The following is a 23,368-nucleotide window of genomic DNA, read 5'->3' on the forward strand; positions in this document are numbered from 1 at the left end:
AGACGTGAAACGTCTACGGGCCGTATATGAAACGGGTTGTTCCTCTTTCTGGAATAAGTGTTGGAAATGGCCACTCTTTTTGGTGTGGCGTTTTGTCTATTTAATTCCGATAACGGACTCTACTCCTCCGTGCAATCTAGTTACGAGACCCTGGGCAGGTCTGGGTCCAATTTGTGGTAGAGACTGGTTTTGTTCAGCCATGCTTGAGCGAGTAATAACAGGTCTGTGCTGCCCTTTGGTGTCTGGCTTAATGCGCACAACACTGAACGTCCCAGCATTTGTCAACGATTTGCCGTTAAGTGATGCAAACCCGCTAAACCACGTTCATGAGGAGCCGGTACAGGGGGCCATGAATCAGTATGGACCTGGCAGCAGTGTGAGGAGACCCGAAAGTGGCACATGGCGCAGGGTGGCGGTGAAGGCAGCAGTATTCGGAAGACATACACAGGCCTAGGTTAAAAAGCGGAAGCCGTCAGCAGCGTGAGCAGACGACAGAGGCACATGGCGCAGGGTGGCGGTGGAGGCAGCAGTATTCGGAAGCCATACACAGGCCTAGGTTAAAAAGCGGAAGCCGTCAGCAGCGTGAGCAGACGACAGAGGCACATGGCGCAGGGTGGCGGTGGAGGCAGCAGTATTCGGAAGCCATACACAGGCCTAGGTTTAAAACTGGAACCCAGCAGCGTGAGCAGACGACAAAGACGCACATGGCAGAGGATGGATCTGGCAGCAGTATGAGAAGGCGGTACAGGGGCCCGTGGCACAGTGTGGTGATGGGGGCTACAGCAACTGGATGCCAGAAAGTGGCCGATAGGGCTATATACTGCATGGAATTATAAAGTTGTAAAGACAGTGGCCTATAAGGCTATACACACTATAACAATCATGACTTGATTGACCATTGGCCTATAAGGCTATACGCAGCATGAATATCATGACTTATTCTGAGAGTGGTTTGGAAGGCTATATACAAAAAGTAATTCATGAGCTGTCCGGACAGCGGACAATAAGTACATATATACAAATCAATTCATCAGCTGTCCAGCCAGCGGCCTCAAAGGCGACACATATAGAAAGCAATTCATGAGCTGTTCAGACAGCGGCCTCTAAGGCGACAGATATACAAAGCAATTCCCGAGGTGTTCAGGGAGCGGCCTGAACGGCTAGGTTATTACTAAATATATTTTTGTGGCCAAACAGCGGCCTATAAATAGATGTCTACACAGTGACAAAAAATTATGTCGCCAGACAGCGGCCCCTAAGGCGACAGATATACAAAGCAATTCCCGCGAGCGCACAGGGCCCACAGTGTCTGAGGATGGACGTTGGCGCAGAAAGGCAGAGACCAACTGACTACATAGGTGGTTTTTATAGTACTTTATTTTGGCCTCCCTCTCAGCAGGTGTGAAAAAGGCCACCATTTTTGAACGGTAGCGAGGGTCCAACAAGGTGGACAGCCAAAAGTCATCCCTCTGTCTGATGGTTATTATTCAGCTGTCGCTACGCAAGCAACCGAGCATGCTATGGGCCATTTGTGCCAAGGAATGCGAGGGACTCCCTGCCTCCATCTCCACAGCATACTGCCACGGTGCGTCTGGGTCCTCTGTCTCCTCCTCCTCCTCTACCAGATGCTCCTGCTCCTCCACTCCTGTCCGCTGAGTGGAAAAACCACCCATTTCACTCAATAATTCCTGAGCACCAATGTCCTCCTCTACCTCCTCCTCTTTTTCCTGTCCTGCCCCCACAGGGGTCATGTGGCGTTGAGATCTGTGCGCCACGTCTACCGCACCCTGACCAGCCATTGTTAACAGCATTTGTTCCAGGACGTGCAACAGAGGAATGACGTCGTTCATCCCATAGTCCTGCCGACTCACGAATAGCGTGGCCTCCTCAAAGGGCCTGAGCAAGCGGCAGGTGTCACGCATGAGCTGCCAATGGCTGACATCTAAGTTACACAGGGGAGTACCTTTATCCGCTTGTAACATCAGGAAATCTGTGATGGCCTTTCGCTGTTCGTAAAGGTGGTCTAACATATGTAGGGTTGAATTCCACCTTGTTGCAACGTCGCAGATCAGGCGATGCTGTGGAATTCCGTTCTACCGCTGCAGCTCAAGGAGGGTGTGCTTTGCAGTGTAGGAATGGCTGAAATGCATGCAAAGTTTACGTGACATTTTAAGGATGTCTTGCAGTGGGATGGTGGATTTTAGGAACCGCTTGACAACCAGATTGAACACGTGAGCCATGCATGGCGCATGGCACAACCTTCCTTGACGCAGAGCAGACACCATGTTCTTTCCGTTGTCGGTCAACATGGTTCCGATTTTCAGTTTGCGCGGAGACAGCCATCTGTCGATTTCTCTGTTCATTACACTGAGAAGTTCCTCCCCTGTGTGACTACGTTCGCCAAGGCATACCAGGTGCAGCACAGCGTGACACCGTTGCGCCCTGCACATGTGATATGCCGGTCGGGTAATGGGACTTGGCACGGGGGTGGCGGCTGAGGACACGGCGGAAGAAGAGGTGGTAGAGGCGGACATCTTTGCTGGACCAAGGACGTGCAAACGTGGAGGCAAAAGCGGCGTGACCTGTCTAAGTTGCTGGTGCGGCTGTGCCGGCACCACGTTCACCCAGTGGGCCGTAAATGACATGTACTGTCCCTGACCGTAGTTACAGCTCCACACGTCGGCGCTGCCGTGCACTTTGGCAGAGACCGACATGCTCAAAGACTGGCCCACCATCTCTTCTGCATGTGAATGCAGGGCTGGCACTGCCTTTTTGGCGAAGAAATGCCGGCTTGGCACTCTCCACCGCGGCTCGGCACAAGCCATCATTTCTCGGAAAGGTGCTGAGTCCACCACTTGGAAAGGGAGGGACTGCAGCACCAGCAACTTGGACAGGAGGACGTTCAGCTTCTGCACCGTCGGGTGCGTGCTCGCAAACTGTTGTCTCTTGGAAACGGATTCCAAGAAAGACTGCTGACGGAATCCGTGAAGAGGAGTAGCAGGAGAAGGAGCATCTGAACGAGCGGAAGATGCCAACGAGCGACAACTCCCCTCAGCAGAGGTGTTGGAGCCTTGACTGGCTGATAGAGGGCGATTGACGTCGGGTGACGGAGCAAGTAACGGAGCGGGTGATGGAGCGGGGGCTGGAGCAGGCAGAACCGCCGTATCTTTATCACGGTTTTCCCAGGCCACCGAATGGCGACGCTGCATATGCTGACGCAACGCTGTAGTCCCAACATTGGCCCCCTGGCCACGCTTGACTTTCTGGCCACATAGTCGACATACAGCTACGTTTACTTCCTCGGGCGGCTTGACGAAAAATTGCCACACCGCCGAGTAAGAAACTTTGCCCCCGCTACTCCTCACTGGCTGACTGCTACTTCCTCCGTGCACACCGGCACCACTACTGGCCGTGGTGGTAGGCTGCAGTGGAGCTGGTGCTCTACTCCGTGGCCGTTTGGCTCCACTGACACTGCTGCGACCCTGCTGCCTCCAGGGCAACCCACCGACTCTTTTGCTCGCTGGCAAGCTGGCACCCTCTTCTCCTGATGATGCGGAAGCAATAGCCTGATGACGACGAGGCTGCCAAGTGCGATCAGCCTCATCATCATCAATTAGGGTCTCCGCGTCACTACTAGCCCCCTCGGCTGCGTGTGGGTCAGGAGACAGACCTGTCTCTAGACCGGCTACCGAGCCACTCTCCTCGCCACTACTTCTTCGCCTGGCTGCTGAAGAGGCGGATGTCTCCCCCCGTTCCTGACTGCCCTCTGTTAGCTCTTCCTCACTGTACAGTGGGGCTGAGCCCACAGCATGCGATACTTCGCTTGGTGAGGGAACACCAAAGGACAGGGGCAGGTCGAGGACACGTGATTTCAGTGGGCTTGCTCCCGGGCCATGCCAACTAACGGTTGTGTCTGACGTACCCACCGACCGTTGGCTGTAGGTGTCAGAGGTGACCTGGGAAGAGGAAGACGACCGAGTCAACCAATCGATGACGGCACGGTTGTCGGTGGAGACACGACCGCTGGATGACACCGGGAGCACTGGCCTCTGGCTGCGACTAGTACTGCCTCGACCCCTTCCTCTGCTGCCACGTCTGCTCGCTCCTGAAACATTGCCTCCTCTGCCACTCCTCTGCGTGTTGTCTGACATACTCTTTAATTCAATAAGCACCCCAAAAATAAAACCGGATTTAACTCTTTGAACGTACAATAGTGGTTGTGAAGCAGAAAGTCAGTTTATTTAGCACAATCGGTCAATTGCAGCTTGCCGTTGGCTGGAAACTGTACGTTTATGTCACTGGAATGCACTAATCACCCAAAAAATATTACCGCCACCCGGCGTGTATATGGATTTAACTCTTTGAACGTACAATAGTGGTTGTGAAGCAGAAAGTCAGTTTATTTAGCACAATCGGTCAATTGCAGCTTGCCGTTGGCTGTAAACTGTACGTTTATGTCACTGGAATGCACTAATCACCCAAAAAATATTACCACCACCCGGCGTGTATATGGATTTAACTCTTTGAATGTACAATAGTGGTTGTGAAGCAGAAAGTCAGTTTATTTAGCACAATCGGTCAATTGCAGCTTGCCGTTGGCTGGAAACTGTACGTTTATGTCACTGGAATGCACTAATCACCCAAAAAATATTTCCGCCACCCGGCGTGTATATGGATTTAACTCTTTGAACGTACAATAGTGGTTGTGAAGCAGAAAGTCAGTTTATTTAGCACAATCGGTCAATTGCAGCTTGCCGTTGGCTGGAAACTGTACGTTTAGGTCACTGGAATGCACTAATCACCCAAAAAATATTACCGCCAGCCGGCGTGTAAATGGATTTAACTCTTTGAACGTACAATAGTGGTTGTGAAGCAGAAAGTCAGTTTATTGTACACAATCGGTCAATTGCAGCTTGCCGTTGGCTGTAAACTGTACGTTTATGTCACTGGAATGCACTAATCACCCAAAAAATATTACCGCCACCCGGCGTGTATATGGATTTAACTCTTTGAACGTATAATAGTGGTTGTGAAGCAGAAAGTCAGTTTATTTAGCACAATCGGTCAATTGCAGCTTGCCGTTGGCTGGAAACTGTACGTTTATGTCACTGGAATGCACTAATCACCCAAAAAATATTACCGCCACCCGGCGTGTAAATGGATCTAACTCTTTGAACGTACAATAGTGGTTGTGAAGCAGAAAGTCAGTTTATTTAGCACAATCGGTCAATTGCAGCTTGCCGTTGGCTGGAAACTGTACGTTTATGTCACTGGAATGCACTAATCACCCAAAAAATATTACCGCCACCCGGCGTGTAAATGGATCTAACTCTTTGAATGTACAATAGTGGTTGTGAATCAGAAAGTCAGTTTATTTAGCACAATCGGTCAATTGCAGCTTGCCGTTGGCTGGAAACTGTACGTTTGTGTCACTGGAATGCACTAATCACCCAAAAAATATTACCGCCACCCGGCGTGTATATGGATTTAACTCTTTGAACGTACAATAGTGGTTGTGAAGCAGAAAGTCAGTTTATTTAGCACAATCGGTCAATTGCAGCTTGCCGTTGGCTGGAAACTGTACGTTTATGTCACTGGAATGCACTAATCACCCAAAAAATATTACCGCCAGCCGGCGTGTAAATGGATCTAACTCTTTGAACGTACAATAGTGGTTGTGAAGCAGAAAGTCAGTTTATTTAGCACAATCGGTCAATTGCAGCTTGCCGTTGGCTGGAAACTGTACGTTTATGTCACTGGAATGCACTAATCACCCAAAAAATATTACCGCCACCCGGCGTGTATATGGATTTAACTCTTTGAACGTACAATAGTGGTTGTGAAGCAGAAAGTCAGTTTATTTAGCACAATCGGTCAATTGCAGCTTGCCGTTGGCTGGAAACTGTACGTTTATGTCACTGGAATGCACTAATCACCCAAAAAATATTACCGCCAGCCGGCGTGTAAATGGATTTAACTCTTTGAACGTACAATAGTGGTTGTGAAGCAGAAAGTCAGTTTATTTTGCACAATCGGCAAACTGCAGCACCAACTGTGCACGACAGCCACCAAAAAAAAAAAGGGTGTATGTCACTTTAAATTTTCAATTCTTTGATAGCTGTGGCCCTAAGTAATGATTCTGTGTCCCTGAGTAACGATTCTGTGTCCCTGAGTAACGATTCTGTGTCCCTGAGTAACGATTCTGTGGCCCTAAAGTCTCTGTGGCCCTAACTCTGTCCCTTAACCTCCCTGACGGTATTCCCGAGTGTAGCTCGGGGTAACATTTCAGTACCAAAAGCGGTAACCCCGAGCTACACTCGGGCTTACCCTGCGGCACTGCTCCGGCAAGTGTTCTTCACTTACCTTACCCTGCGCTCCCACGATGTGTCCCCTGCAGCGTCCCCGGCCATCTCCTCCGGCCGATGCCGGCATCCGGCTTCTGTGTCCTGTCCCTGTGACGTCGGGACGTACGGACGCCGCCGCCGGCGGGAAATTTAAAAATTTTAAAAAATGTCATTTTTTTTTTTTTACATTTTACACAGTAAAACATTGCTGTTTCAACCTATTTCACATACATTTTGTCCCTAGTGCTTTGTCCTGCGCCCTGCCTGCATTTTGTCTATTCTTTCTGCCTGGAAACTGAGAAATGTCCATGGCGTCCAAAAAGTGTCCCTTTAGGTCAAAAGCGGTTTAGATCAGCTAGAGAACAGCGATAGTAAATCAGAACCACTTGCAGAATTGAGTGATAATGATTCGTGGGGGAAATTCGTCATCAGAAACTGAAAACGATTTTGCGACTTTGCTCAGCGATGTGCGAACTTGGCGCTCTATTTCACATTTCAGTGTTTTTGGTTTGATTATATTATTGAATTAAATTTTTTATTATTTTTATATTATTTTTATGATTATTTATTAAATTATAATTTATGATTTTGTGTTTCAAATTTTATCATACCCGGGATGTTTACTAGACTCTTGTTCGGACAGATTTCAGTGAGTTTTTCCTAAAAATTACAGCCTACAATAAAAAAATACATATTTCCATGCAAAAAAATGGTACCGCTTTCAGCACCAAAAATCGGAAATAATCATACCGCCAGGGAGGTTAATACAGACAGGTCTGTCTCTCTTGAATGACCGGAGGCTAATGGAGAATTCTAAGATGGCCGCGATTTATAGTGCTGGCTGGCTGCTGATTGGCTAATGCGATCACATGTCATGAATGCATTATGGGTCAGCGCGCCTTGTCTGCGCGCCTTCCCAGAGATCCCCGCCCCATCTTCTCTGTCCATTTGCTCCGTGGCCACACATGTCGCCGCCATTTTTGGGAAAATTCGATTCGTGCATCCGAAGTTTGCTAATCTTCGGATTCATCGCGAATAGAATTTTTCCAAATCTTCGGAACGAATTCCACTTCGTCATGTTCGATTCGCTCATCTCTAAACACAATGTACAGTTTAAGTTTCTTGACTTCTATGATATTTACAATTTACCCACAAAACCATGTTTAAAATACAATGTACAATACAAGTATGAAGTTAGTTACCTCTCAACTTCAGGTCTAGTCATCCTGCCTGCTGTGTGTCCCATCACAAAAGAGCCCCAGCTGGGTGACCAGGCCTTATATCCCCCCTCCTTTCTGTACTGTGGCTAATACAATGCTCACTAATTGGACACTGTACCTAGAAAATGTATATTGGGCACAGCCTGAAGGCTGCTGTTTACCACTCATGTGAGATATGCTAAGGGGACAACAAAAGGCCTGAACTTGTATAGTGGAAAACCCTATATATATTTACACCAGTATGGAAGCTAGAAAGTTTGATGCTGCAGAACACTCAATGGTTTAAATACTGTATATTTCCATCTAACTACAATATACTTGTAATTATAACATTTACATCCATTAATGGAGATTTCACATACACTCATTATCTAACACAGAATATTTTACAAATATTTCTATAAACACTAACCTTTAAAACTTCAGTTGTACCCTGGATACCTGTAGGTCTGGGACAGTGTGGGGAAGGTCACTGGTTGAAGGCATCAAAAGTATTGCAACTTTGTTAGAGTAACCCCAGAGCTGTTGGTTTGAATTATTATAATACGTAATTTGTTAAACTGTGTTCATCTATAATTATAGTATTACAATGTAGGTCAGTATTAGCATTTCACTTATTTTATTTTTGCATCTAATTACAGTAAATTAATTCTCAGTTTTTTTATAACTGGATCTAAAAAACTTTCTTTGTTCCAAGAAGGAATACTTTGGAGTATACACTACATATATGTGCTGGTTATTCATTTTAGATTGTATACAGTTCCACACTTACTAATTGTAAGCAAGTAACTGCATGAAAATTGATTACAAGACAAAAAGTAAATTATTTGCTATACATTCCTTAATTTGTATGAGGTGCACTAAAGACGTTTAGTTCTGTACACAATACTTTCTTTTCCTATATCGATGAAATTGAAGAATGCACAATGACTGTTCATTCTTTTCATTTTAAATCTATAAAGAATATGTTATATAACCAGCATTACAGACTGGAAATGTAAATTTATTATTTAGGCAAGATGTTTAATTATTATTATTGCATTTAATCTTATTTTAAAGCATTGCATGATAAGGGTGTACTTGGTGGACATATACACATATGCACACATGACTGTAGTGTTGATTAGCTATAGTGCAGCAATTCAAGACAGTCCACCATACTATTGAAATATTGAAAAAAAGCTTAAGATCTACTGGGCTTTTTAGTCAATAGTTTGAGACAAAGGAGAAAAAAAACATCTCAAACACTGTAAATTCCTGGCAGTTTCAGAAAGCCTGCTACCCGTGTTTCCCCGAAAATAAGACACTGTCTTATAATTTTTTTTTTGGCTCAAAAAAACACTCGGTCTTATTTTTGGGGTAGGTCTTATTTTTTAAATGTCCAGGTTTGGACAGGGGGTGCAGAGGTGAGCTGCAGGCAGTTGTGGATGAGGGTTACTATGGAGAGGGCCGGCTGATGACAGTTGTGAGCTGCAGTCAGGTGTTGGAGTGAAGACTTGACAGGTGAGTTTCAGACAGGGTGCAGATATGAGCCACAGACAGGGTGCAGGGGTGAGTTGCAGACGTGGGATGCAGAGGTGAGCTGTGGCCAGGGGGTGCAGAGGTGAGCTGTGGCCAGGGGGTGCAAATGTGGGTTGCAACTCAGCTCACCTCTGCACCCCCCAAGCTGCAGCTCACCTATGCACCCTGCCTGGAACTTACCTGACCCAACTCCACTGCCCTCATATGGTTAGCTAGCTTTGCAAAACACAGCTGTCAGCAGCCGGCCCCTCTCTATAGTAACTCCTGTTTCGGGTCCTATCTTCCCACACAGTGCCCCAAGCACATTTACAGCTCCGCCTCTTCCCCACTGGCCGGCCATGCATTAGGCTGCAGGAGGAGGTGCCCCACCCCTAAACACACTGCATACTGCACCCACAGATATCTGTTTCTTCCCTGTCCCACAGTGAGTACAGAGGTAGGGAGGTTCTGTGGGAGCGGATGGTGCTGTCACTTCAACCACACTTCTGTGTTTATAAGAGACGGTAGATATGGGTATGCGCAGGGCCAGTGGCAGAATGGCGTTCCGCCATGTTCTGGCTGAAAAAAAGCCCTGATCACAACTAGGTCTTATTTTCCGGGTAGGTCTTATACTTTAGCAATTTCCAAAAATAGCACTAGGTCTTATTTCCAGTGTAGGACTTATTTTCGGGGAAACAGGGTATATATCACAAAATGTCACTAAGAAGGTTTTCACAGCCACCAATCATATTCATATCTGGTCTGGGTATCTAACAATAATTGGTAACATAGAGAGAGAGCAAATATTACATAATTCTGGTTTCAGAAAGTAAACTTCCAGTGACCCTGGTATAGTGTTCTTTACATTCTGCTTACACTGAATTACAAATAACTCTGAGGGTAAATCTAAAGCACGTTTTTCTTTGGCACATCTGAAGTGATCCTGGACAACATTAGTAACTCATTGATTGGTTCCGCTTGTTACTTTACGAATAGCTTTTTAATGCACAACTTTAATACAGCTGTCATGCTGTCAAATTTGTGATATATATGTGGTTGTTACTGAAAATTATTTAATAAACTGGTATTAAGCACAAAAGCAAACATTTATTATAAAGCAGCTTACCAATTCTTAGATATGATTGCTGCATTAGTTTTATTTTTAGGATTTTGTGCATTTATTTTCATCTGGTGATTCAGTCAGTAAGTCTGTTGTTTTTCAACAGAAAAAAATTCTCCTGTAGGTGTAACAGTAAGTCCTCATGTACACTGGACGTTTTTACAGCTGCTTTTTTTGGCTTTTGATGTTTTTTCCTACAGCCAGTAAACTCCCCAGCATGTTATCCTATGTGTTCATGCACACATAGGCTTTAATCAGCGTCTTTTGGCAGGGACGTTTTCTGGCTGGAAAAAAAAGCAGAACTAGTTGGTTTCAAGAGGAGTTTTTAGCTGTAAAAATGCTCTAACGCTGATAAAAGCTGAAAAATGTCAAAAGTTGAAAAGTGTTTTTGTGGGAGTACAAGGCTCCATACACACTGGGCGTTTTGATAACGCTGGTAACTTTAGCTGTGTAAAGTCACTTTAAAAACGTGAGTTTTTAACTTGCTTTTTTTTTAGAGTTTTTGCATTAGCGCTTAGTGGCGTTTTGCTGCGTTTTACCGTGTTTTTCAATGTTAGAGCATTTTTACAGCTAAAAAACTCTAGAAACCCACTACTAGTCCTGGGGTTTTTTTTCCAGCCAAAAAACATCCCAGCAAAAAAATGTTGATTACAGTCTGTGTGTACATGGACACATAGGATAACATGCTGGGGAGTGTACTGACTGTAGAAAAAACGTCAAAAGCCAAAAACAGCAGCTGTAAAAATACAAAAGTGTGCATGAGGACTAACTTTACTAAATAACACAAACGCTGAAAATCTCCAAAAAACGCTGAAAAAAGCTAATGCAAAAAAAGCTAAAAAATGCAAAAACCGCTAAAACATTCTACAGCTAACGCTACTGGCATTTTTATAACGTCCAGTGAGCATGAGGCCTTAGGGTGTTGTGACAAACCATTTACTATTAACTTGGGTGCTGACAATGATCAGCTTTAGCCTTTAGCAAAGCCTTTATCCCCAAAAAAAAAAAAAACGTATGTTTACCGCTGCTCAAGTAGAGAATCTCCAAGCACAACTCCTCCTGTAGGTGCTAGTCTAGCGTGTGTGCTGCATAGATGAGAACAAAGGGTGTCCCCAAAAAAACCTGTTTCTGTAACTACTTGTGGAACTGCGGGGTGCCCCACCCTTGCTGTCAGTGGGAGGAATAGTGCCCCATCATTGGTGTCAGTGGGAGCAATAGTTCCCCTTCATTGGTGTCAGTGGAAGGAATAGTGCCCCATCATTGGTGTCAGTGGGAGCAATAGTTCCCCTTCATTGGTGTCAGTGGAAGAAATAGTGCCCCAACATTGGTGTCAGTGGAAGGAATAGTGCCCCATCATTGGTGTCAGTGGAACACCAATGGGGATCTATTACTCCCACTGACACCAATGTTGGGGCACTATTCCTCCCACATTGACACCAGTGATGGGGCACTATTCCTCCCACACTGATACTAATGATGGGGTACTATTACTCCCACTGACACCAATGATGCTTACATTGCTAACCCTTGCTCCAGCCTGGGCTCCGTCCCTCTCCCATCCACAGCCAGCATACCTGGCTGCAGCAGTACCTGCTATACCCAGATCCCGGCCGCACGGCACAGACACTTACCTTACCGATCAGCTGTCTTCCTTCTCCGGCGGCTCTTATCCTCTTCACCAGGTCCGGACGCTTCTTCCCTCTGATCATTTTCCTTAATCCTCCTGCTGCCACTTGGCTCCTCCTCTCTGCCTGCGTGCTTTCCCTGAGCTACAGATATGGTGGCCAATCACTGGTGACGAGGGAGGGACAGGCTGCCATAGTCCGCCCAGTGAACCCAGGGTGTGGCCAGATGAGAGGGGCGGCACGTCATCCCACCCACATCAAGATCCAGGATCATCCACTAGGAAAATGAAGACTCCGGACACCCTCTCTACCTCTCCTTCATGGACCGGAGCAAAGTAGGACACAGACACAGGTAAGACACATAACAGAAGCCCCTGTCCTAAGTGTTACTTCTATGGAAAAAGAGGGGGGGGCGGTGCCACCACACCGCCCCATTGAAAAGTGCCACCCTAGGCAAACGCCTTGTTTGCCTCGCAGCAAATACACCCCTGCTAGTGCTTCTAACACTCCCCCACCCTCCAGACTGGAAATGCTGCTGTCCAAATGTGCCTCATGTGCTCCTTCATCCAGAGTGGAGGCACTCTAATACAAGAGGTGAGTCACTGGCCAGATCACCAGGCGAAAAAAGAGGGAAAAGAGCCTAAAAATACTAATGCAGGCACCACATCTAAGGATTGGTAAGCTACAATATTTTACATTTTTGATTTGGGTTTAATACCGGTTTAAGGTATTTTTTATGATTTGCCTTCAGAGAGAGGAATTTAGTAATTTTCTTACTACCAGAACAGGTGAATAAATGTAATTATTGTGCTATTCTCATACAACATCAGATTATCATCAAAGATATTCAGTTACAACAATATCTTCATATATTTTCTTTAATGATTTTATTAATGGAACATTTTATGTATATAACGTTGGATAAATAGCTTTGTACATAGCAGATCTAAATTAACGCATTCTTGCAGTGTTATTGCAGCCAAAACTTTTATGTTTTGTTTTCAATAGACAGAGTTGGAGACAGGTCTCCAGTCAGATTTCTAATATTGTCTTTTTCCCACTAGGGAGGATTTCCCTCACTTTTTGTTTGACTGATGGTGGTTGGTATAGGGTTGGGACAATTTCCAATTGTGATTACAATTTTTTTTTTATTCACTTTTTCTTCAGTTTTGATGGACAGCTTGTTGTGCATGTAAATGTGGAGAAAGTAAAGACATGTTTAATATATATATATATATATATATATATATATATATATATATATATTATATATACATTCTGCATACTGAATTATGCTTGTCATTAAATATATTAAGTGCATGAATTTATCAGAATACATAATTTTTTGAAACAAAAATCTTTCAATATTAATTATATTGGTATAAACATTTGGGCATAGTTAATAAGACATTAGGAAGAGTACCTGCCATTACAGTGTTGTAACCCATATCGACCAATCAGACTGTTGTACACAGGTCAATTGATTTCTGTGGTTACTTTTAATATTATTTTCATCTTCAATGTTATATTTATCTATATAATTCAGGGGTGTCGAAACTATGACCCTCCATGTGTGAGGAACTGCAAGTCCCATGAGGCCTTGCAAGACTCTGACATCCACGGGCAAGACTCCCAGAGGCAGAGGCATGATGGGACTTGTAGTACTTAAACAGTTGGAGGGCCATAGTTTGGACGCCCCTGATATAATTGAAAAGGTTTATGTATATGCCTTGGTTAGATAATTGTAATAAGCAGAGGCATGTCTTAAATATGCTTGTAGATTGTAATTTTTTAGTATACTTGAGCGATGTATTAATATTTGAAACAAACTTTGTATGGGATGAATGTTCTATGGAAAAGTGTGCACAGGTAGATATAGTGTATATGAGATAGCGTTGGGGGAAATTAATAAGGAGGTTGAATTTTATTATAATGTTATATAATATTATATTTATATTATATTGGAATTTGGAATTAAGTAATTGGATTTTGGATAAATGTCTCTTTTTAGTAATTTAATGTATTGGAGCTGAAACATCACATATTGGAGTGATACCCCATTATTTTGTATGTGGCACACTGTTAACTTCTACTGGTGCAGCCTTATGGAAACCAATGAGTAGATGGGTTGTTTTCATTTGGCACTCTGGGGGTTAACTTCTCCTGGTGCAGCCTTATGGAAACCAATGAGTAGATGGGTTGTTTTCATTTGGCACACTGGGGGTTAACTTCTCCTGGTGCAGCCTTATATAAACCAACAAGTAGATGGGTGCAGTTTGGCCCTATGAGGAAGTCCACGTGGAGGAAACGAATGTCAGGCCATTACCACACTAAGGACTGGAAGTGATGCAAGCACATTAAACTGGAAGTGATATTGAGGTAACGAGCAGTACCGTGGTGTGATGAAATGCTGGTAATCTGGCTCATGCAGGGAATATGGGCACACAGATGGCTGGTTTTACTATTGAGGATATTATGTTATAATGTGTTTGCAAGTGTCTTAGAAGATACCACATCCTGGAGCAAGAGTACCATAGGACACGTTTGGAGTCGTTATTACCATCTGAGCTTTACATGCTGATCATTTTGGACGTGAGGCATTGATTTGTGGTGAGCCATTGAATCTGCACAGTGGGAGTGGTGGTCGCGAGCATCGCATGAAGAAGGATATCATGTAGATTATATATGGACACTAATGGTGATCTATAACATACACTGATGTGGAGGACTTTTTTGGGACTGCTTTTCATTTCATTTTTGTATATATTTTTTCTGCCATTGTTGTTAATGTAGGTTATTTCCAATCGATTACATATTTATTTAATTTGAATCACTACAGGTATGGGGATGTGCATTTACCTAATGTCAATGTATTTTGGTTAGTTTCAGACACTGGTTTGGTATGGTTTCACTGCACTTTGCTCACTGTTCTTTTTTTTCCACATTTGTTCAGATGAGAACATTTCAGTAATTTTAAGTGATTGGCCTGCTGTAGATTAAATGACAGACAGGAAATGATTGCATATTTGTACCTTATTTTTAGAGGATGACTAAGTACTAATTGTGTTATGTTGTTTTCTGATCATACAAACAATAATGCAAAGCATATAAAGTACAGTTGCAAGAAAAAGTATGTGAACCCTTTGGGATTACGTGGAGTTTTGCATGAATTGGGCATAAAATGTGCTCTGAACGTCATCTAAGTCACAACAATAGAAGAACACAGTCTGCTGAACATAATACTACACAAACAATAGATGTTGCCATGGTTTAATTGCACATAACATGTAAACATTCACAGTGCAGGGAGGAAAAAGTATGTGAACCTTTGGACTTAATAACTGGTTGACCCTCCTTTGGCAGCAATAACCTCAACCAAACGTTTCCTGTAGTTGCAGATCAGACCTGCACAATGATCTGGAGTAATTTTGGACCACTCCTCTTCACAAAACTGTTTCAGTGTAGCAATATTCTTGGGATGTCTGGTGTGAATCGCTCTCTTAAGGTCGTGCCTCAGCATTTCAATCGGGTTGAGGTCAGGACTCTGACTGGGCCACTCCAGAAGGCGTATTCTGTGCTGTTGCAGCCATTGTTTTGTTGAATTACTTGTATGCTTTGGGTCATTGTCCTGTTGCATCACCCATCCTCTGCGGAGCTTCAGTTGGCGAACAGATGGTCTTACGTTTTCCTGCAAAATGTCTTGATAAACTCTGGAATTCATTTTCCCATCAATGACAACAATCCGTCCAGGCCCTGAGGCAGCAAAGCAGCCCCAAACCATGATGCTCCCTCCGCCATGTTTTACAGTGGGGATGAGGTTTTGATGTTGATGTGCTGTGCCTTTTTTTCTCCACACATAGTGTTGTGTGTTCTTCCCAAACAACTCTATCTTGGTTTCATCTGTCCACAGTATATTTTGCCAGTAGTGCTGTGGAACATTCAGGTGCTCTTTTGCAAACTGCAAACATGCTGCAATATTTTTTTTGGACAGCGATGGCTTCCTCCGTGGTGTCCTCCCATGTACTCCATTCTTGTTTAATGTTTTCCTTATTGTAGATGTGTCAACAAAAATGTTAGCATGTGCCAGAGATTTCTGTAGGTATTTAGCTGACACTCTGGGATTCTTCTTTACCTCATGCAGCATTCTGCGCTGTGCTCTTGCAGTCATTTTTACAGGACGACCACGCCTAGGGAGAGTAGCAACAGTGCTAAACTTTCTCCATTTGTAGACAGTCTGTCTTACCATGGACACATGAACATCAAGGCTTTTGGAGATACTTTTGTAACCCTTTCCAGCTTCATGCAAGTCAACAATTCTTGATCGTAGGTCTTCTGAGAGCTCTTTTCTGCGAGGCATGGTTCACATCAGACAGTGCTTCTTGAAACCAGTAAACCCAAAACAGGTGTGTGTTTTTTAAGGGGAGGACAGCTGTCAGCAACACATCCAATATCATCACACTGATTGGAGTCAAGATCGGCTCACTCCTGGCTCCAATTAGCTCTGGGAGAAGTCATTAAGCTAGGGCCTCACATACTTTTTCCTCCTTGCACTGTGAATGTTTACATGTTATGTGCAATTAAATCATGGCAACATCTAATGTTTGTGTAGTATTATTTTCAGCAGACTGTGTTCTTCTATTGTTGTGACTTAGAAGACGTTCAAAGCACATTTTATGCCCAATTCATGCAAAACTCCACATAATCCCAAGGAGTTCACATACTTTTTCTTGCAACTGTATATGCAGATAGCTAAATAAAAGTTAAAACTTTATTCTTCTAATGTGAGTCAGCATTATATTTTTGTATCCAGTAGCAGAAGGGTGTTATATTATTAGGTACCATTATTGATGCTTTCTGATCAACAGGACATAACGGGCCTCATTAGTGTTTAAGGGAAGAATTGTCTTACACAGTGTGCATTGCTATTAGCAACTAGTCAGATTTTTTTCTTAGATTTTCTCATATTTCCCCATAAAAAAAGTAAAGGGATTATTGGACAGGTTGCTATGAGTAAGGGCCATGGCAAGCTATCGGTCCTCTTGCTAGGGACAACTCACCTGCATTATAGCATGCTATACAGGCCAGGGAAATTCTCGCCTGTTTCCAGGCATTGCTTCCATTGCTGCCAAGTGACATTCTGCAGAATTTCTTTCAGCAAGACATCACTAGAGTGCTTTGGAAGTAATATTACAGACTAATAGTGCCTGAACACATCTTGGTCTAACCAATCAATATTTTCAATATTATTAAAAATTAATAAAACAGTTTGCACTTACTCTACCACAAATTTTACTCAACAACAAAGTTGTAAATGAACTGGACATAATTTTTTTTTTTTTTTACTGGTGTGTGTTACATCATTTTTTTACGTTTATCTTTTATCTGCAGAGCAGCTAGAATTACATTTATCAAATGAAAAATCCATAGAAAACGTGATAGAAAATCCAGTGATTCATCTGTTATTTCTCCTCTTTCAGTTGCAGTTCTGACTGAATGAAAAAAAAGAAATACTGTTGGAAGTTTATTTTGATCATGATTTTTCTTCTTGATGGGATTTTTATTTAATTTAATAAACTTGACAAAGTCTTGCCATATACAACTTAATGCAGCCACAACCTAGTGGCACTATACAACACTAAGGATCAGGCAATTAAGGCATATGCTCTGCATTAAATGAGGGATCCCAACTTTGTGAACTGCCTGCTCCTTTCCTCTTCTCAATGAGAAAATGGGAGGAAGCTCTTAAAGTACCCTAAATAAACACGTCATCTGTTTTGTTACATTATATTGTTTAAATATAACAAAATGTATAATCACTAACAACAATGCTTGTTTTTATGCATCAGCTGAAGGATCATGTGGTGGAACGTTACGAGGAACCAGTGGCATCATTACAAGCCCTCACTTCCCATCAGAATATGAAAATAATGCTGATTGTACATGGACAATTCTTGCTGAGCCTGGGGATACTATAGCACTAATCTTTACAGACTTTCAGTTGGAAGAAGGATATGACTTCTTAGAAATCAGTGGGACAGAAGCTCCATCAATATGGTAAGAAACAAAATGCAGGTCATTCAATATTTGATACTGTTTCTATTTAATGAGTGAATTACAGTGGTACAGTGGCATCTGATATGATAAAAAAAGTTTGGACAAAGCTTTTTTTGCTCATTATGTCATGAAGATATTGACATGGCATATGTCAGAGGTTTAACTAGAACCTTCAGGGCCTGGATGCATGAAACCCTTCCCACTAATCCCAGGGCCCTTTACTCCCATTGCAGGCCCTTTATTACGGTCCCGCAGCAGGAACCTTTCACGTGTTCTTCAGTGAAGCCCCTTCCTGCTATCTTGGGAACCCCACAGTGGCAGAAAAATAGGGTCCTGTCAGGAACCATAAGCCAGGCAGAGACAGAAAGTGCAGTTAAAATCACACCTTTATTGATATAGCAAACATAGCAAAGTTCAGGAACTTAGTTAAAACAGAAGCCAGGGTTTGGATGCCAGAGTAGATAATCAGACGAGCCAAGGTCAGGAAACCAGAAGTCATCGTAATCCAGAGCAAAAAATCAGGAACTGGAATCAGAAGAAAAGTCAGCCAGACTGGAGCACAGGCAGGAACACACTGGAGATCATAGACAATGCAAAGGCAAGGAGGAAATGGGCTAATCTGCTAAAATAGCAAAAAGGGCTAATTGTAGGCTCGACTAATCAGGCGATTAATGGTATCCAGGTGAGTCACTGTGGAGACAATGAGTAGCTGGTAATTAACCTCCCTGGAGGTATTCCCAAGTGTAGCTTGGGGTAAAGTTTCAGCACCACAAGCTGTAACCCCGAGCTACACTCGGAATACCTTGTAGCGTTGCTCCGGGATCTCTTCTTCACTTGCCTTGTCCTTCACTCCCATGATGTCCCACCTGCAGTGTCCCCGGCAATGTCCTCTAGCCTGTCTATGCTGGCATCCATCTTCTGGGTTCCGTTCCCTGCGACGTCAGAATGTACGGGGATGGAACGGCAGGAAATTTATAAATGTGAAAAAGTGACATTCACTAAATACACTAAAATCACATAGTAAAACATTACTGTATCAAAGCATTTCACATATATTTTGTCCCTAGTGCTTCGTCCTGTGCCCTGCCTGCATTTTTACCGTTCTTTCTGCCTGGAAACTGAGAAATGTCCATGGCGTCCAAAAAGCGTCCCTTTAGGTCAAAAGCGGTTTTAGACCACCTAGAGAACAGCAATAGTAAATTAGAACTGCTTGCAGGATTGAGTGATAATGATTCGTGGGGAAATTCGTCATCAGACACTGAAAACGATTTTGCGACTTTGCTCAGTGATGAGTGAACTTGGCGCTTTATATTTCAAATTTCAGTGTTTTTGGTTTGATTATATTATTGAATTACATTTATTATTATTATTATTATTAGTATATTATTATTGCTTTTGATTATTTATTAAATTATAATTTATGATTTCCTGTTTCAAATTTTAACATACTTTTACTAGGCTCTTGTTCGGACAGATTTCAGTGAGTTATTCCTAAAAATTACAGGCTTACAATAAAAAAAATACATATTTCCATGCAAAAAATGTACCACTTTGAGCACAGAAATACTGATATAATCAGACCGCTAGGGAAGCTACTCAACGTCTGAGCAACTTCTGAGCACTGAAAGAAAAGAGATGCTTGTTAAGTAGCAGAAGCCCAGCCCTCACAGGTCTGTTCGCAAGCATGACCTTTGCAACCCTGGTAATTCTGCCACTGGTGTCAGTAGTTTTTTATTTTTGTTATTTTTCTCAATTATTATTTACAATTTTTTTTAATAACAATGTAATTTTTTATTGTTTTTTTACATTTAAGTTAGTCCCATTGGGAGGCTTTGGTGAAATTTCAGGGGTCTAAACAGACCTTGGATGTTTAGCCTTTGAGACAGAGGGAGGAGATTGAGGACACAGCCCTTAATTTCCACCTTTGCAGCCTCTGCATCACAGAATGAATGGACAGGAATAGCTCTCAGTTTACTATGCTTCAGTTATGAATGAACCAATTGGTACCAATCCCTGACTCTAGTCATTAAGACATTCATTAAGACAAGGAATGAGCCATTTATCAGGCCCTTCCCTGCTTTCCATCCTGACAGAATCCCCCACAGCAGTCGTCAGGAAACATGAGGGGGGAACCCGGAAGAGCTGAGGGGGATGATAGATGCCACACAGGGACCTGATTACAACAGGAGGTTGATAGAAGAGGTGGCATGCAGAGGAACCAATCACTACATTTTCTTCCTGCAGCCACTGAAAGGCTGCTGGAGGAAAATGGAAAGCATTGGTTCCTCTATATGCCATCCCTGCTGCCCCTCCTATCCAGATGTACAGGGGAGCCTCATGGGCCTCCTGGAGCATAGGGCTGGGTTGCAATTGCAACCCCTGCAACCTATGTATGTACCCTCCTAGCATATGTGCTATTTACTGTAGCAAGCTGGAAACAAAGAATGTTTACAATGAATGCATAGGATATAACTGCTAACAATAATTTATCATTTTCTGGAACTTACATTTTCTCAAAATGTATATTCTTTGAATGTAAATAAGAAGGTCTGTTGCATAAAATTGCACATATTGTTTCTATCTGATATGATTATTTGCTGATATTCTACCATATGGAATTCTTGTGATCGCATACTGTAATGAAATAGTAAAAATAATGTCATTTTTTTCAAGTGGTTGTATTTGCAGGGAGTGAGTATGGGCAGCATCCTTACGTTTCCTGTATTACTGATCATATGCTGCTTTAAGGGACAATTGTCATTTTATTTTATGTGGTTTAGTACTGATGTTGTATATTAATGAGTTATCCAGTTTGCCAGAATTGTTTTGCTCTAGTTCAAATATGTGCCAAGTAGTTGTTCAATATGGATTACTGATCCATATGGGAGTGATCTGATCTGCTTAAGGGCCTGTGTTGATGGGATTTTGATCACTTCAAATGGTTTTTGTATTTCCATACCAGTCTTTGGTTATGCAAAACCTGCTTGAAGCAGGTCCAATGCAAGTGAGAAGGAGGTTAACTGAATGTCAAATGCACCTTTCAATGAATTCTGAGTGATCTTAAAAGTTCTTCAAACTGATGTAAAACTGATACCAGTCTTAAGGCAATTGGTACAGGTCAGTTGTATTTGAAAATGCATTGGTCTAACTCTTCAGCATTGACTAAAAACTGAATTCTTTAAAGGACAAGTGTGCTTTCATATCAAATACAGTTATCTTACCTGCTTAGCCCCCTAAGAAAATTATTCTACCATCCCCTGTGGGGGGGCATCTTGATATAATTTAACCCACCATCCTTATAGATGTCTATAGGAGCATCTCATCTTCAGGAGATAGCCCCATAGACCTATTGTGCAGCCATGGCCAGTGGGAACTAAGATTGTGGCTGCTGTAAACATTTAGAAGACCAAAGGCATGAAATTCAGGAAAGTATGCATGTGGTATTGGATACTTTTTATTAGAGGAAATAAGCAGACAGGATAAGTGAACTTTAAAAGAAAGCACATGTATCTTTTATCCCTTTCGCTACCAGAGATGTTTTTGCCTTTTTTGCAAACGTGTAAAAAATAATTTTAGGTCTTTAGATTATTTAATACCCCCAAACATTATACAATTTTTGAAAGCAAAAACCCTGTAGAATAAAATGGTGACAGTTCTAATTTCTTATGTCACACAATATTTGCAAAATGGTTTATCAAGTACTCATGTGGACATGCTCCTGAGCCAGCTCTGTGTGTCCATAAACACATGAGTGTTGATTGGTCCCACCGCTGCTCTTTCCTCACTAGCTGTGATTGGCAGCTGTGCGAGCCAATGGCTCCCTCTGCTGTCTTATGAGCAAATGAGGAGGGAGAGCAATGCTGCTCTAGTGCACATTGCTGGAATGAGATTGGGCTCAGGTAAGCATAATGTGGGGCTGGGGGGGGAGCTGCATGCAGAAGGTTTTTTACCTTCATGCATAAAATGCATGAAGGTAAAAACCCTGCTGCATTTAGAACCACTTTAATTTTAGGGCACAACAATGCACTATATTACCCATTTTTAATAAAATATAAAAAATGAGAAATGAAGATACTCAACATATCAAAATTAAAATTTTAGTGCATCCACAAAATTACAACAAACTTCAGTACCCTATATTTTCCATGGGAAATGCCTTAAAAGCTTACTGGTCATAATCTGTTGGTGCTTTTACGTATATAGTATATCGCTGAAGGTCAGTGTTATAAATGCTTTTCCTTTACAATTCTTTTTACAGCATACAGATACAGGCCCTAGACCAGATGTCCCCAGTTCCAGAGGACAGTCCTTAATTTAAGACTGTTCCTGGACAAAATGGCCATTTGCTTGAGTGCTCAGTTATAGCCTGTATCCCAACTTTTAGCCCTGGCTTGAAACCCCAGGTATAGTGGCTGTAATGCTGAATCCCTCTCTCCCTCCCCCCTGATACTTAATTGGACAGAGAGGCACAAGAGAGGGGAGAAATATGCAGTTAAATCCTGCCCCAAACACCCATGGGAACTGGGGCAGGAGGGATCTTCTCTTGATTGATGATCAAGCTGTTTCTGATCTGATAGCACATCTGAACTCCGAGCTCAGGAATAAGGTCAGTGTGAGGGCCACACTGGGGGGGGGGGGGAATGAAGGGGGGCATCTAAGACTTGGGAGGATTATGGAGCCTGTGTGTACTGTCTCCTCCTCTGTATTCTATTCTCCACTATCAACTGCCCCCTCTGTACTGCCTGTCCCCACCATTGACTGCCTCCTCTGTATTGCCTTTCCTCAACATCAAATACTTCCTCTGTATGGTCTGTCCCCACCATAAACTGCCCCTTCCATACTATTTGTCCTCATTCTGTCCCCTTCTGTACAGCATATCCTGACCATGAACTTCCCCCTCATTACTACCTGTTTCAACCACAAACCCCCCCCCCCCCCATACTAACACAATGGCATTTTTTTCTTCCTGCTGACACTGAGGCACTGTTTTCCACTATCACAGCATAATTTTCCCTCCCACTGACACTAATGCAGTAGCATTTTTTTTCCTTGCTCCGTCGCTACAGCCTTTTTGCTACCAAAAGACACTAATGCTGTGGCATTTTATTTCCCAAATTCCCTTTTAAAAATCTGGTTGGCTTGCCCCAGAGCAAAGTTAACATAGATAGCTCAATGTAAACCTTTATAACCTATGTAAATATATTACCTTTCACTTTGTGAGGGTACCAAACATTTTGGAACATTTTTAAAGTAATCTCACAGCCCTGCAATCTTTGAATTACATTCTTATGTCAAATTAAAAACATTAAGGCTTTATAATATGTTGTATGCATATTTAATGGTGACCCAGGACAGTTTAGAACCTTTTTACATTAGAACCGAAAATATAATAAGCCCCTCTTGGATGCAGCTCCTGTTTTTTGGTGGAAACCCAGGAGGGATATATCTGCTCCCTTTAACTCACAAGTCACAATTCTGAAGAGACTATTTGTGTTTACTGATCCA

General features: G+C 42.8%; 1 protein-coding gene across 1 annotated transcript in view; it reads left to right on the plus strand.

The window, feature by feature from the left end:
* The window catches only part of LOC149464866 (CUB and sushi domain-containing protein 1-like), a 1,089,704-nt gene that overhangs the window by 392,703 nt on the left and 673,633 nt on the right, over positions 1–23,368 (plus strand). The window contains exon 7 of the mRNA XM_089673951.1: positions 17,656–17,863. Coding sequence (XP_089530077.1) covers positions 17,656–17,863 — 208 coding nt within the window. The remainder of the gene's footprint in view (positions 1–17,655; positions 17,864–23,368) is intronic.

The sequence above is a fragment of the Staurois parvus genome, unplaced genomic scaffold (assembly GCF_062004578.1).
Source record: "Staurois parvus isolate SC_StPar_1 unplaced genomic scaffold, SC_StPar_1.0 ptg000146l, whole genome shotgun sequence".
Lineage (NCBI taxonomy): Eukaryota > Metazoa > Chordata > Amphibia > Anura > Ranidae > Staurois > Staurois parvus.